This window comes from Lathyrus oleraceus, chromosome 5 (assembly GCF_024323335.1).
Source record: "Lathyrus oleraceus cultivar Zhongwan6 chromosome 5, CAAS_Psat_ZW6_1.0, whole genome shotgun sequence".
Classification (NCBI taxonomy): Eukaryota; Viridiplantae; Streptophyta; class Magnoliopsida; order Fabales; family Fabaceae; genus Lathyrus; species Lathyrus oleraceus.
The window spans coordinates 300,572,495-300,587,986 of NC_066583.1; the positions used below are offsets into that span (position 1 = coordinate 300,572,495).

The following is a 15,492-nucleotide window of genomic DNA, read 5'->3' on the forward strand; positions in this document are numbered from 1 at the left end:
ATTCTTTTAGTCTCTAACACAAAGTTTTCTGGTTGCACCATATAAAGTGTCTTATCAACATTGCCATTGTGAAATGTCGTTTTGTCATCCATTTGATGGAGTTCCAAATCATAATATGCAAGAAGATTCATGATTGTTCTATAAGAGTCTTTCGATGAAACTGAAGAGAAAGTATCTTTAAATTCAATCCCTTCCTTTTTGGTATAATCCTTAGCCACAAGAAGAGCCTTATACCTTTCCACATTACCATTAGAATACATATTAGTCTTAAAAATCGATTTGCAATCAATGGGTTTCACATCTTCTAGTAGCGAGACAAGTTCCCAAGCCTTATTGTCTTACATGGACTTATACTCCTCTTTCGTTGCTTCAATCAACTTTTTTGAGTTGGAATCCTACATGGCTTGGCAAAAGTTAATTGGGTCAACTTCCATCATACCATTATGTTCCTCATGTTCTTGGAGAAAGAATATGTAATCATCACGAATAACATTTCTCCTTTCACTAGTGGATCCCCGCAGAGGTATTGGTTCTTCTAACACTTGCTCTTGAGGATCTTGAGTTTGTTATTCATGAATTATCAAATAATCTAAAGTAAGAGAAAATTCAATAATGTCTTGTGGAGATTCCATACTTTCTTAATCAAAAGCAACTGTATGAATCGATTTTAGAATTGTTACTGAGTCTTCGTCTAAAACAAAATATTTAACCTAATTCTTTCCCCCTAAATTCAATATCCTCAAAGAATGTGTTTGTTCTCATCTCAAAATTTGAGTTTAATTTAGAACCACACATAACTTTCCACTCCTAAACATTTTAATTCATTTATTTTTATTTTAAAATTTAAATTGAATATATTTTATAAACATTCTTAAGAAATAAACTTACTCACTAAACAAGTAGACAAAAATAAAATTCTCAATAATAATGTTCGAAATAATATTTTCAGGGTTATAACTTTTTTTTGTCACATAATCTAGTGACTGAAATTCACCATTTAAAAGTGAATAAGTGAAGTGTCGCAGATTCGAATCTACATCCCTACATCTGATGTCCTTGCTCAGCTAACTGAGCTGACTTAACGGGACAAAATTATAATTTTGATCCTCGAAACAAATATATCCTAAGAAATACTTTTAAAGTTGATCTTAAAATGCATATACTTGTCTCGAAAGGGGTGTATAAGTGTAAAGTATGTTAGAAAAAAGAAATTGGCGTCAAGAATGAGTAAACAAGTCCCAAAGAAAATGAAGCCCATGTTGAAGAATAACGGTAAAGTGAGCCCATGAGAAAAAATGGAGGTAAACTGAAATTGAAATTGAAATTGAAATTGAAATTGGAAATGCGGTGGAGATTGTTCCATGGATGGGAAGTCTAACCTTCCGATCAAGCCAGATCCTTCTTCCCCGAACTTCGTCCGCAACTTTCAGGCCGCCTTGAAGCGCCACCGTCCTCTCGGTATTCCCTTTTTCCTTCATTTTTCTTTTTACCTCCAAGTCGGAGTTAGCTAGGGTTTCCACTTACCGTTTCTACTGCAATTTACTAGCTACAGGACAATCCAATATCATTAGGCCAAGACGCACTCTTCTTGTTCGACCAAATGATTCACTCACACGCCGAAACAACGATTCTGAAGCTAGCACTGTTGTTAACCCTTCTCAAGATGCAAATGTTCACACCAAAGTTCCTCAAGGTAAATTTTTATTTTTATTTTTATCTACTTGGATTTAAAAATAAGAGGTTAGAGATTTGGAGACAAACTTTTATGTTTTGTGTTGGATGTGTGAAAAGACCTGATAAAAAAAACTACTATGGAATATATGCAATGTAAGTTGAAAAAAAAAACTAGCATAAAGGGTTAAAGTTGGAGACCATATCATCCCTCAAGTCATAGTGTTTAAAAATCTTGGATTTGAAATACAAAATGGTGGAGAAATAGAAGGAGAATGTAAATCATTGTATTCAAGTCGGGTGGCTGAAATGGAGAAGGGATTTAGGTGTTTTATGTGACGCAAAGATACTACTAAAGCTGAATGGAAAATTTTACCGGACTGCGCAATGTTGTACGGGACAAAATGTTTGGTTAAGAATCAACACGAGAATAACGTAAGTGTAGCAGAGCTGAGGATGCTGCGTTTGGATGTATGGAAAGACTAGATAGAATAGGATTAGAAATGAAAATATTAGAGAGAGTGCTGGGGTAGCGCATACAATATAGAAGATGGTGGAAACTAGACTTAAGTGGTTTAGACATTTAAAGAGAGAACATGTATATTATGTGGTAAGGAGAGTAGATCAGATGAAGAGAAGTTAAACAATTAGAGGGAGAAGAAGACTTAAAAAGACTATAAGAGAGGTTATTAAGAAAAATCTTGAGATTAACGATTTGCATAGAAGTATGGTTCTGGATAGAACATTATGATGAAAGTTGGTCCACGCAGTCGGCCCCACCTAGTGGGAAAAAGCTCAGTTGTTTGTTGTTGTATTTTTATCTATATTCTTTTTTTTTCTTGTTTGTTGCGTCTTGCTTGTGCTTGTGTGCATATTCCAAATATGTTTTTAACAATGCAGGGGCCAATGATGAAAAGGCCATTGAGTTGGAGAGTTTGTCTTCTTATATGAGTTCACTTGGATTCACAGAAATGGAATATGTTGAAGGCAACCAACATGAAGCTTCAATTGATGATTCAAAGCAAGCTAAAATTCAGAAGGCTGAGCCCGATGGAGGAGTAAGTTGCTCCATGTTGCCGAGGAGAGGTCCAGTTACACGGGATAATTTGCACCAGTTCAGAAACTTTCTTAGTAAGCCAGCAACACAGTCTTCGGTGGTTGGATCTTCGTGTGCCACAACTACCTCAGTCAATTCAACTTCAGCTCCTATGATGAATTCAACGACCCGTTTGCATTTAGACAATGGCCTTAGCGTAGCTGCTGATCCTTTAGGGAAAGCTGAAAGAGTTATGGAATCAGCAAATATAAACACTTGTGTCGAAAAAGCGAATAAATTATCAGTTGATAAGGCTGCAACTGTGGTGCAAACATTTGATTCTTCTGTCGACTCTGAGTTGGCATTTAAAGGGAGTGACCGATCAAAGGAGCAACCAGAATACATGTTAAAAGAAACTAACAATTCAAAATATGCTTCTTCTGACGGTGACAAGTTGATCAAAGGGAAAGAGCCTGCAGATGATGCCAGCTTACAGCCTCGGGCTCTGGTGCCCAAAACATCAACTTTGGACGTGAAGTCTGAATGTTCTAAGTTAGAAAAACGAGAGAAGGACGCAAGTAGTAAAAGTTCCTCAGTCGCTAAGAAAAGGACTTATGACCCAGATTTATTTTTCAAGGTCAATGGCAAGCTTTATCAGCGTCTTGGCAAGATAGGAAGTGGCGGAAGTAGTGAGGTGCACAAGGTGATTTCATCAGACTGTAATATATTTGCACTTAAGAAGATCAAACTCAGGGGTCGTGATTACGCTACTGCATACGGATTTTGTCAAGAGATTGAGTATCTTAATAGGCTGAAAGGAAAGGACAATATTATACAGCTTATAGATTATGAGGTACTGTGCGCAACAACTGGTCTATGTCATTTATTATTCGAAGTTTTTTATTTAGTTACTGTTGCTTCACATCTCTCTCTTCTAACATTTGATAATACAAAACATAAAAAGAAACAAATATTTTTGGTCAATTTTCACTTGTTTGTGTGTTTGTATTGTTATTTTTTATATGTTCCAGTGATCTTATTTTAACTCAATGCATTAATTAGGTGACTGACAAGGCTTTGCTCGAAGAAGTTATGAAAGGCTCTCTTTGTAATAAGGATGGCCGGGTCAAAGATGATGGATATATATACATGGTTCTTGAATACGGTGAAATTGATTTAGCTCACATGTTGTCACAGCAGTGGAAGAAGCTGGGTGAATCAAACGAGATGATAGATGAAAACTGGCTTCGGTTTTATTGGCAGGTTTCAAAATCTACAAGCATGTAGCTTTGAAAATATTATGTTCTCTCTAACACTTCCATGCCTACTTTTATGTGTTCTTGATGTTTATTCGGTTCTTCAAATTTCACATAGCATTTGAAATGTAGTTTCATTTTAATTATTTTAATTTTTCTTTTTATTTAAGTCTCGTTCACTTACTATTTTATTCATAATAATCAATTTGACATGATATTATTTCATGCATGTTGCCATTTTTATCCTTATATGGTTATGAACTGCTGTATTTTCCTTGGTTATGAACGTCTGTATTTTCCTTGTTTTTTCTGCCAGTTTAAATTAACTTAGACTGTTTCATTGACGCCTTTTGCAGCAAATTCTTCAAGCTGTCAATACAATTCACGAGGAACGTATTGTGCACTCTGACTTGAAGCCTGCTAACTTCCTCTTGGTCAAGGGTTCCCTAAAACTAATTGATTTTGGTATCGCCAAAGCAATAATGAGCGATACTACTAATATTCAACGGGAATCACAGGTGTTTATTTTCCACCTCTCCTATCCTTTTGACTCTTGTGTTTCCCTTACCTTGTGATTGTGTACTGTGTTTCTTACAGACTTCTTTTAATTCTTACAGACTTATTTTAAGCATGTGATTTCTTATTTCTGTGAAGTTGTATGAAAAAACTCATCTTTGAACTTTTCATCTCAATTTTCAGTAACTGTCAAACTGACTTGAGTGTTAGTTTTTCACTAAATTATTTTTCAAAGTGTAGGTGGGTACTCTGAGTTACATGTCTCCAGAAGCATTTTTGTGTAATGAGACTGATGCGAACGGAAACATCATCAAGTGTGGTCGGCCATCAGATATCTGGTCTTTGGGGTGCATCCTTTATCAAATGGTATATGGGAGAACCCCTTTTTCAGAATACAAGACATTTTGGGCCAAATTTAAAGTTATTACAGATCCCAAGCATAAAATCACCTATGAACCACTTTCAAATCCATGGTTAGTGGATCTTATGAAGAGGTGTCTAGCATGGGATCGCAATCAAAGGTGGAGAATTCCTCAGTTACTCCAACATCCTTTTCTTGCACCTCATGTACTACCTCATCCATCTTTGTCAGAAGACCATAGCTGTAAATTTGTACAACTTGTTGCTGAACCTTGCGCTTATGACCCTGAAGCATCCCAACTTTGTCATGAACTCCAATGTCTACTGGTTGATCCACTTGAGACAGCGAATCAGTCACTAAACTCAAGAGATCAACAAATAACACTGTTGTCCCAACTGTCTGAACTCTGTATTCAACTACGGGAACGTTTGATGGGTACTGATTTGAGTAACTGACGGCTGGCTAATCCATTTTTTTGTGTTTTTATTAGTTCAATGTGTTCCGATTGTTCAGAGTAGGCTAGTGTGTAGCTAGTGTATCAGTATAGTACATGTCTTGTATAAATATGTTAAGGCAGGGAAAAAACACTAGTTCTAATGGTTGTGTTTGAAAAATCAAATTACACATCGATGGTGTATATCTTTGAATATAAATTTGAAAATGAATTGTGTAATTCACTCCTTCATAAATGAATTGTGTTGTAATTCACTTTATTTTAACAATTTTATAAATTTTCTACTAATACTATTTTCAACCCAAGATTACATTATATACTCTCTTTTCAAAATAAGTGATATTTAAATGAATGTGTGACAACTTTACAAAATCATTTCTATTAATTATTGACTATCAACAAATGTCATAAAGACAGATGTGATATATACTCTAAAATTTTCAACGATCAGCAGAATTTAGTGTGTCGCACTGCTTCCTAAAAAAGTTTGAAAATGTAATTCGCCATTTCAATAAGGTTGCTTTAATCTTACATAACAAATAAAATAGGTTAAAAAGAACTACTCTCAAATGGAGCTATTAAGAAAGCAAAAAGTAACGGTTACTATATAACCTTTAGACAGACTGAAAAACTGTATATTTAAACGCACAAGGACCCAGCAAAGAAGGCATATCGCAACCCGGGTCTCTACAACAACCACTCCATTTCATAATGTACCATAATGAATTTCTTGTGACTGAGCAAATTTCATCAGTTAACAACAAGTGCCGTCTTTAATAATAATTCTCAGTGATCAAGCTCCAGTGACTTGCTTATACGGCAGCTGCAATATTACTGTCATTAACTTGTCATTCTACTCCTCTTTGGAAGACGATTTGTAAGTTAATTCTGCACGGGCTTCCTCCAACATCGTCAAAAGTTCCTTAACAAATGGAGTATTTGTACCATGAGTAATCCTTAGTATATCCACAGCCTTGGTCAATGATATAACAGCTTCCTCCGTGTCTTCAAGATACCTACATCAAGACCATTAACATCCTCATATATATGCACAAATGCACTATGTTGGAGAGAGAAGCATGATATTTAACATCCTCATATATGCTTCATTAGTAGAAGAATTTAATATTCACACTGAATTTGTACAGAGTTTCAGTTGACAGATACTAACCATTCAAGTTTTCCACAAGTATAATATTGCAAGCCAAGCAGAGGGTGAACAGCTGGATATACTCCTGCAATGAAGTATAATATTGCAAATTAGGAATTTTTATTTTCCATTCAACCAGGAAAAAACAAAAATAGCAAGTATTTGAAGAGCAATATACACAACTTTGTAACAGCTTAAACTACCAATAGACTCGGTGTTAAGGAAGCTTATAATTGTGTCAATTTTGAGGATAGAAGTTTCAGATGACTTACTTTGATAGATTGGTATGGTCAGTTTGCAATATGCTAAAGCTTCTCTCCAATGTTCTAGCTTCATTAGTGACTGCAGAGGACAACGTTAGGTCTTAAGATTCACTAATTCACAGTTAAAACATCAATTACTGCATAAATGGGTTATATACACTTCTCCACAGCAGTTGAACTAAGTTAAAACATGTATGGAAAGGTTGTACTTGGTATCATCATGCAATATATATATTAATAATTAGTAACGGAATAGTAACAATAGTAGATAGAGAACTACAAGGACGAGCTTACCTTCAAAATCGTCTCTCGTGTTTGCATCAAATTGATTGAGAAAGGGTGATATAATTTTGTTTGCAGTTTCTCAATCATTTTATATATAGATATAGCTTCTTGAAAATCTACATATAGTCAAGGATTTAATTTCATGGACATAAACTGAAAGTAATTTCCTTTGTACATGGATTAAGGTTTTCATAAAGGGTTAGAAAGAAAAAAGATTGGAAGCAAATGCAAAAGAAAAATAGTTCAGGTGACAGCAATTGCAGTTACAAGTTCTAGTAAAAAATGTTTAAGGATACTGGCACTAGAAGAAGGCTTAGAAGCTTCTTCTGATAGCAATTTTATTTCAGTTGCAATTTTCTTTATTTCTTCCTTGTCCCTAATTAACCCGCATTCTTGGCATTGGAATGCTTGTCCGTCTTTAAATTAGACAGATCAATAAAAGAAAAAACAAAGCTCAGTAACACATGGTGGACGACTTAAAAAGAGAGGATGTCATTAGACTACAAAATCAATAACCGGTAAAAGATTATCTTGTTCCTTTTCTGCTACTTGACATTTACTGGAGCAATAGGCGGTGACATACCAGTTGTACGGAGCAAGAAACCATCACATGTTTCATTTTTGCATCTGTATCCTTCTAGAATTGCATTTTTTCGAACATCATCGTACTGACCCTTCAAAACTAACTTAACTGAATTAGCCAATGAAAGCATGAGAATTTACTGAAATAGCAAGTACTATGATGTGAAGCCAACTATAAACTATCCCAGATTAAGTGATATAGCAAGTACCACTTTAGAGCAGAGAGGACAAACACAAGTGAATAGATACTGCTCCTTGAGAGCCTTCTGTCGAGTCACGGTGCTTCCCGCTGTCTCTATATAACTTATCAATACCTTAAAAATACAGAAAAAAACAAGTATTGAACCTTATGCTGACCAAAAATAAAGATGTAATGCAACACAATATCTTCTAAATAATTTCAAATTGACAAGTGACAAGTATCATCACTTATTGGGTATGAGATGTGCGCGCCAACGGAAAATCTTTTACAAAAAGAAAGTTGCTACTGCCAATCAAGTTAATTTGAAAAATAATTTTTGTGCCATCAAAGGCTTCTTTCGAGCCCCAAAACCCTATCTTCGTTGTCATCATTTTGGTGGTTCCATGGGCTTTCCTAAGTGCAAATGCAATTGAGATTTAAAAATAAAGGGGGAAAAAGTATGATATTAAAAAATAATGTTCTTGCACGACTTCATGTTTTTATATCTGTTGAAGTCACAGTGTTAGTACTTTAGGAAGGTCATAATACTAATAGTATTTTCCCGAAGAAGCTCAAATTAAAAGTGGAGATCTCTTAGAGTACAATGAGATCGAGTATACACAGAATAAATGAAGCTAATCATGAGAACCTAACTCTATGCCCAAGTTTTGCTGAGTTTGCATAAATAATCTTTAAATGACATCTCTTGCACTATAAGCTAGTGAACTAAATATTGGAAACGTTAATTTCTACTTAAGCAAGAAGAAAAGAAACACATACCTCAGTTCCCTTGGGTAATTGCTGCAAAGCACGTACCGATGCTATCCTTCCCTCAAAAACCAAAACTGAATTGGGCAAGCAGCTACATGGTAAAACCATGATTAGAAGAATAAAAATAAATAGGATATTAAGACATTATTTCGGAACAAAAAATAATTTACGTGGTCACCTGTGATTGATAATGGAAACAACAGGATACAGTCCAGTTCCCAAAGGTCTCAACTCACTGTCACAAATGGTATGTGCATTACACGCAAACTAAAGGAATAGAAAGATCTTACTTTAGAAACCATATCTAAAACCATTATGTGTAAATCCTCATAAACATAACATAGAGAGCGTGTGAGATAGAATAATTGATTGGAATTATATCAACTAATTTAAGTTTTGAAGCATAAAACCTTGGAAAAAATTTCTGCAATCTCTTTAATATTGATTTCAGGCCATTGTAGTATCAAGTGTACAAGATTAGCCATTTGTGCATACAACACCAGCTGCTCCTCTGTAATGTCAGACATGTCTTCGTGGAAGTAAGTGTTAAAAAGAACAATCATGATGAACATGTTGGAAAACAGAGAAAAATCTACATTCGTTCATTGCACTAAAGCTTAAGAAAAAACTAGTAAAAAGGATACGGGCCACTAATGCCTCCACTAACTTGTAGTTGTCCATAGCAGTGCTTGGAATGATCTGGAAATAAAATGAACATTAAAACTATTTAACGACTGTTCTATATTCATATTAATTATCAATTGTTGTAAGAAGCTTTCTAATTACACAGAAGGAAAATTTTCGAAGCCACAAAAATGAACTTTAAAGATAATAAGCCCTCGATCGTAACTTTACGAAACCAAACGAAGGCAAATATTGATTTTCAGTATATACATTGACAGTTCCTTCCCACATTGATAGATGTTTGCATTGAACTAACATGCATAAAAAGTTAGTAAAATTTACAGTATAAAAAAACAGCTCAACTTAAATAGCACCAATGCATTACACAAAACTAAACTTTCTTCACATTTACCTTCTCATCTTGCAACTTCCTTCGAAGATAAAGTTTGAGCATCAACCGTATCGACGGCGTAACAGATTTTCTCTTGCGGTCATCTAGCCTTGACAGAGCTTCACATTCAAGACGATGCAACCTCCACTCCGACTTCTGCATATCATCACAAGAACCACAACAACATGCCATATCAATATCTTTGTTGTCCCAAACACATTGTATCTGCTGTTTTCAAATATTTGTAACATCATGATTCATGATATAAAGTACTATCCATAACCTGACATGATGTTCCACAATACCAAACAACGTGACAACGTGAGCACTTGCTAAGGTTAGTTGTTCTGAAACAACCATCACACCTTTTGTGAGTTGAAACACAAACATAAGGCTCTTGGTTAATAATCACATCTCCTGCAATGCAACACTAATATCAAATTGGAAAAACAGATTTTAAAGCTGTTTAAAAAATACCTATCAAGCACAAATACCTATCAAACACAGACACAGACACGACGGACACATCAACACCAGTAATAATTTGAAAAAACTTTTAAATTAAACCTAATCACAAGTGTAGGTGTACACTGACACCTTTTTTTTTTCCTGAGGTGTCAATGGTACAAAGCAAAATACTACTGCAATGAAACTAGTTAAGAGAGAGATACCCGGGTAGAAATCCCTAGCAGTGACGAGAGAACGACCCTTTCCATGAACGGTGGAAACGGTTAAATCACGATCCTTTAGGGCTTTATGCAATTCCTCCATTTTCAGTTTTCACCTTTTGATCTGTTCGCGTTCACTTCACTTGACTATAGTGATAGTGACTAGTGATGAAAAATCTAGATCCGACCCGATAGTTACGAATCGGGTCAAACTCGAACCCGTCAATGAAATCAAACCGCCTCGGGTTATCCGCCCCGATATTATAGTTAAATTCGTTTCCTTTCTCTAAGATTTTCTTCTTCGTTTCTCTTTCAACTGTTGATCACTGAACGGTTGATGGTGTTACAGAACCCTTCATCTACAGCTTCGTTGTTATTAGCCACCACAACGAGGCTTTTCATGGCATCCTCAGGTAAGATCATAAACTGTTACTTTTTCATGGTTATTGAACAATTGTTTGAGTAAAGTTTGAATTTTGAAATTGAAATATTTGTTCCTCCATTTTTTTGTACCAGCTTTGGACTACACTTTGCTGGTTCTATGTGGAAAATCACTGGCAGAGAATGAAACTGCTATAGCAATTAAGGCTAATAACACTCTCAAGCTCCCTGATAAGGGAAAACTATCCATTATTTTGCATTCAGAATTCAATAAAAGTGTTATGCAAATGCAACAAAAGTCCTTCCAATTTAGTTCCTTTGTGAATTCTCTTTCCACTAATCAATTTGGCAGGTTTCTCATATGGTCTCCAGAGTTATCTTCAACACACGATGTCGTGTCACAGTATGTCGTCTTGCGCTTGTTTCCTTTTATATGCTCTGTGTTTAAGACTACCCTTTGGTATGTTTAAGATAATTTCTTGTTATTTTTTGCAGCAACTTTTGTGAGCTTCCGATTGGGACAGTATGTGTTGCTGATATTCAGAACAAAGGACGAGGTTTGATAGGACGTTTAGTATTTTACAGTGATTCTGTCCCCTTTAACTTACGTTGTAGTTTATTTTGAAGTTGCTCTGAGAGCTTAAACTCTCAGGTCGGTCAAAGAATGTCTGGGAGTCCCCGTTAGGTTGCCTCATGTTTTCTTTTACTCTGCAAATGGAGGATGGACGGGTCGTTCCTTTAGTTCAGTATGTGGTTTCCCTGGCTATCACAGAGGCAATCAAAGATATCTGCGACACAAATGTAAGTACTTGGTTTTAAAGTATTGGCTCTACGGTGAATTTGGTGAATTTGATTCGGGAAAGTAGTATTAAGTTTAATACTTTAGTCTGTATGCTTTCAAGAATTATAATTGTGCACGAGTTATTGAATAAATAAACAAACTGAAGTTTAATCTTCTGGTAAAAGTAATGGTTCTTCATGTGATTATGGAAAAAAAACTGTGAAGTTGTATGTAGTTAGTATTAAGAATGTTGTTATTTGTAAAAAAAAATCATTTTTTGATCCACTAAAATGCAAACTTGGTCGGTCGGTCTAGCTTAGAATGTGTGTATAAACCCGGTAAGCATAAAGAACAAATGTGAGCAAAATTTATGAAAGGATCAAAGGTAGAAGAAGACAATTCCCATTATCATGGAGTTTCACAAGCTGAATGATTTTTGGTTTTTGTCATATTATTTTGTTAAATAACAAATGTTTACTTTGTGCAACTTCCATGATTTGTCACAGTATTTTATTTTCTAGTTAAGCTCATGTACATTTTATTTTAACACTTTTCATTCCAGGGATTACCATGCATTGATGTCAAAATCAAGTGGCCAAATGATCTATACTTAAATGGATTTAAAGTTGGAGGCATTCTTTGCACCTCAACATATAAATCAAAGAAGTTCAACATTAGTGCAGGTAATAAGGTATTCTTGGGTAGCAAATGTTTTCAATGATGACCAATTAATTGCACTTCCATCCCATGTACTATATTAACTAAACTTGTATATTAAGTCCTGTTCACTGCAGAGAATTTAATTTATTTTTAGTGTCATTTTGGTGAGGTCATAACAAATTCCATGATTTCACAGGAATAGGATTGAATGTCAATAATGAGAAACCAACAACATCCTTGAATTCAGTTCTAAGAGAATTGTCCGTGGGAGCTTACCAATTTCAAAGAGAAGATGTTTTGGCAGCCTTTTTTAACAAATTTGAGAAGTTTTTTGATCTATTTGTGAATCAAGGTATTCTTCTAATTATCTCATGAAATTGATCAAAATGTATATTTTGCGGAAAGGGAAGTAGGAAAGAATTGACAGCAAGAGCCACTGGGGCTATCCCAAAAGCCAAGTAGGAAAGAATTGACATTTGGAGTCTAACTGTAAACATGCTGGGCCAGATGCAAACTGGTCTCAGTCATTGGACTTCTGAAGACAGACAATTAAATGGGAAATTCTGCCACCCAAGCTTATAGTTGGATTTATGGGCCGAGTTCAAATTTATGGAGTATACAAAGAGTGCTCCAACATATAGCAGAATGGTATAAAAACATAGATGATCACTCAGTAGCATCAATTAAAGTTGGACCTTATATGTACTATTGAGCATGAAGAAAACTTGAAAGGAATTGCAGTGTAGTTAGTTTGCTAAGACTTTCATAGGGCTTAGTCAGTAAAACAAATAGGGAGAGATGTAGGGAGGAAAGAATCATTATGTGAATTTGATAGTGTTGTTGTGAACGGATAAATACTTAAGAAAACCCTTTCAGATCTCCCCTCCTATTCTTAATCTTTATTGAATAAAATTTTGCTCTTTCTATCAATTTTCCTTTCGATATATTTGGGTACTGCTTTGAACAATAATGGTAGGAGACTAGTGCAAATGTTTCATGTACCTTAGTTCTTATCCAAGATGGAGAAGAAGAAAAACCACACAATCAGCTTCTAAGATCAGAGTCATGTGATGTTTTACCTTACCCCTTGTTCCCTTGTTATCCATTTCACAATCTTATTCTTTTTCTACTATTGGCCTTCTATTTTCTGTCACCTAAGAATTTCAGAGAGAGAGAGAGAGTCGGATACAATTTCGCCATACATGTATAAATACATCAAATTCAATGTCAATTGTTGCCATCAAATGTTTAAATTGGTTCTTGAAGTGATACTGAATCGGTCCCGAGAGCTACAGTGCTAATAAGATGGATCCTCTCATGTTAGAGTTTCATATAATCTTGTCATTCATTTGAAAATTTTGTTTCGGTTATAGAAATTGAATAAGTTCCTACTGAGTTTTATATTGGGTCTAACTGGTTCTTACAAAAATGACTTTTAAAATGAGCGATGTCACTCTTTATAAACTCATTTCAGGCCTATCTCTTTTCAGTGGGAACTTGTGTATTTTCAATACACCCCTCACACCCAACACTATTGGAGTTTGGTGCCAACACTATTGGAGTTTGGTGCATGGATATAAATAGTGGGTGGCTTGATGGATAAATTCTGATACTATATTAATCTATAAAGAAATATATAAACATAAAAGTTGTACATGAGAGAATTTGTTCCCTAAACTAATTGTTTTTTATCATCGCGAAAGCACTATAGTAATGTTTCTGGTTTAGAGATGACTAATGTGATGTTGTATACCTTTGGTAGACAAAAATTGACATTTACTCAAAAGTAAGAAATGAACAACCAAAATGGTGTGCTTTTAGTTAAAATCTTATGTTGAGTTGTTCCCAAACTTCAACTTTTCTTAAACTTACTATATTTTGTTCTGCTTAACTGATAGGCACACACAGTATACTCTACCTTACTGTATATAATATTAAGAAAATTTGTAGCTTTACCGATTATGCTGAATACAGGATTTCAAACCCTAGAAGAACTATATTACAAGACATGGTTGCACAGGTAACTTAAATTTCAAGTATTCCGTCTCTGTTTCTCCTCTTTTTACTACACTTTTATTCCTGTGCTTTCACCTCAATCTTTTAATTTAGACTATTCTGATACACCGAACATAGTTTCACAATATTAATTACTGAACAAAAACTGGAGTTTCACAATATTCATTTGTTTTATTTAGCAGTTAAACTGGAGTTTTAACCATAACATTGTATTCATCATCCTAGTTATGGACTTGTGGTTTTATTTATATAAAACAAAAACAAAGTTTGTTATCTATACATTTGCTTATACATTCAAAATGTCATGCAGTGGGCAGAGAGTTGTTGTACAGGAAAAGAACGAGGACAAAGTCGTTGAACATGTGGTAACTATTCAGGTATGGTCGATGGAAACTGTCTCCAGCCACATTCAATGTTTATATTGATAGTTTAAATTCGATTGTCAACTTGTCATCATCACTGAAAATCAATAATTGCTTTTATTTGTAGGGTTTAACGTCCTCAGGATACTTGTTGGCCGTCGGTGATGACAATCAAATGTGTGAGCTCCACCCTGATGGTAATAGGTAATGACAGAATATTTCTAGAAAAAAATACATTGCACTTAATTGGCCTTTTGAAATTGAGACACACATATACTTATTACAAACAATGACATTGTCTCATCTCATCTAGCTACATTTATAAATAAGCTGAATATTTCAAACTATATTATTGCATGACCTGATTATGATATCAAACTAAAATTCAAGATAATTTTCTGCTATGGTCACAGCTTTGACTTTCTCAAAGGATTGGTCAGAAGGAAGCTTGAGTGAGAAAGATTCCATGGCTCATGTGACAAGAGGCAACATATATGTACTTTTCTATAATTTATTACTAAAGGATTAGCTTTATAGCATTTTTAAAAATAAATCTAATGTTTCATTTCATTTATATTTTTTGTGATTAGAATAATTATGCAGTTGCAACTGAATTAAATTATTATTATTTTCTCTGATTAGGACCAAGCTCATGATTGCTTTAGTTAATCATTTGTAAGGAGTTTGGTGGTCCTTTTTCGCCAGCTATAAAATGATTTGAAAATTAAAATGTTTCTTTCTATATGATTCATTCTTGTGATCAATAATTGTCTTGGTTTCAAATAGTGTTAATTAGGTGCTTAATTAGGTCATTTTGTTGATTGTCTGTCATCCATCTACCATACCATCATGACCAATGTGTTATTAACATTCTTAACTGACCGATCTCCGGAAATCCAGAGTTCGGCCGAGAGGTAAATAAAATTTGGTCAGAGACGGTTTAAGGTACTAGATCAATCATAATAGTTGCATTTACTTGAATATTATAGACTCTTTTTTTTTGACAAAAGAGTATATTATAGACTTTGTTTTGTTTATTTAAATGAGTTCCTTTTAATACTATTGTATTTTGTCATGTTCAAA

General features: G+C 34.6%; 3 protein-coding genes across 6 annotated transcripts; 2 read left to right on the forward strand and 1 right to left on the reverse strand.

Moving 5' to 3' along the window:
• Positions 1-1,291: 1,291 nt before the first annotated feature.
• LOC127084119 (serine/threonine-protein kinase MPS1) lies at positions 1,292-5,553 on the forward strand. 4 transcript variants are annotated; one of them, XM_051024513.1, is made up of 6 exons: positions 1,292-1,458; positions 1,553-1,693; positions 2,572-3,560; positions 3,770-3,970; positions 4,320-4,481; positions 4,720-5,553. In XM_051024513.1, the coding sequence occupies exons 1-6, from the start codon at positions 1,362-1,364 to the stop codon at positions 5,293-5,295; spliced, it is 2,166 nt and encodes a 721-aa protein (XP_050880470.1). In that variant the 5' UTR covers positions 1,292-1,361; the 3' UTR covers positions 5,296-5,553. The 4 variants fall into 4 exon arrangements, with proteins under 4 accessions (XP_050880470.1, XP_050880472.1, XP_050880469.1 ...); XM_051024515.1 differs by having other exon boundaries at positions 2,641-3,560; XM_051024512.1 differs by having other exon boundaries at positions 1,293-1,458; positions 1,547-1,693.
• A 219-nt stretch (positions 5,554-5,772) lies between these two features.
• On the reverse strand, positions 5,773-10,362 carry LOC127084120 (histone-lysine N-methyltransferase ASHR1). The gene is made up of 14 exons (XM_051024516.1): positions 10,213-10,362; positions 9,825-9,958; positions 9,563-9,697; positions 9,171-9,225; positions 8,937-9,055; positions 8,705-8,793; positions 8,536-8,617; positions 7,784-7,888; positions 7,576-7,666; positions 7,289-7,408; positions 7,002-7,108; positions 6,717-6,786; positions 6,466-6,529; positions 5,773-6,310 (listed from the first exon to the last, which is right to left on the reverse strand). Exons 1-14 carry the CDS (start codon positions 10,310-10,312, stop codon positions 6,148-6,150), a joined length of 1,434 nt encoding a protein of 477 aa, XP_050880473.1. The 5' UTR covers positions 10,313-10,362; the 3' UTR covers positions 5,773-6,147.
• An 80-nt stretch (positions 10,363-10,442) lies between these two features.
• On the forward strand, positions 10,443-15,160 carry LOC127084121 (biotin--protein ligase 2). Its single transcript, XM_051024517.1, has 10 exons — positions 10,443-10,622; positions 10,726-10,993; positions 11,086-11,147; positions 11,243-11,391; positions 11,934-12,054; positions 12,228-12,383; positions 14,006-14,051; positions 14,358-14,424; positions 14,537-14,613; positions 14,823-15,160. The coding sequence occupies exons 1-10, from the start codon at positions 10,547-10,549 to the stop codon at positions 14,863-14,865; spliced, it is 1,065 nt and encodes a 354-aa protein (XP_050880474.1). The 5' UTR covers positions 10,443-10,546; the 3' UTR covers positions 14,866-15,160.
• The last annotated feature ends 332 nt before the right edge of the window (positions 15,161-15,492 follow it).

Bases quoted from the DNA above. Each gene is read 5' to 3' on its own strand.
- LOC127084119 (XM_051024512.1), top strand. From the start codon at position 1,362: ATGGATGGGAAGTCTAACCTTCCGATCAAGCCAGATCCTTCTTCCCCG. The intron at 1,459-1,546 runs GTATTCCCTTTT...GCAATTTACTAG, and splicing joins GAAGCGCCACCGTCCTCTCG to CTACAGGACAATCCAATATC. The intron at 3,971-4,319 runs GTTTCAAAATCT...CGCCTTTTGCAG, and splicing joins GGCTTCGGTTTTATTGGCAG to CAAATTCTTCAAGCTGTCAA.
- LOC127084120 (XM_051024516.1), bottom strand. From the start codon at position 10,312: ATGGAGGAATTGCATAAAGCCCTAAAGGATCGTGATTTAACCGTTTCC. The intron at 6,787-7,001 runs GTAAGCTCGTCC...TGTCCTCTGCAG, and splicing joins CACGAGAGACGATTTTGAAG to TCACTAATGAAGCTAGAACA. The intron at 6,311-6,465 runs GTTAGTATCTGT...GTCTTGATGTAG, and splicing joins ACTTGTGGAAAACTTGAATG to GTATCTTGAAGACACGGAGG.
- LOC127084121 (XM_051024517.1), top strand. From the start codon at position 10,547: ATGGTGTTACAGAACCCTTCATCTACAGCTTCGTTGTTATTAGCCACC. The intron at 11,392-11,933 runs GTAAGTACTTGG...TTTTCATTCCAG, and splicing joins AAGATATCTGCGACACAAAT to GGATTACCATGCATTGATGT. The intron at 14,052-14,357 runs GTAACTTAAATT...AATGTCATGCAG, and splicing joins TACAAGACATGGTTGCACAG to TGGGCAGAGAGTTGTTGTAC.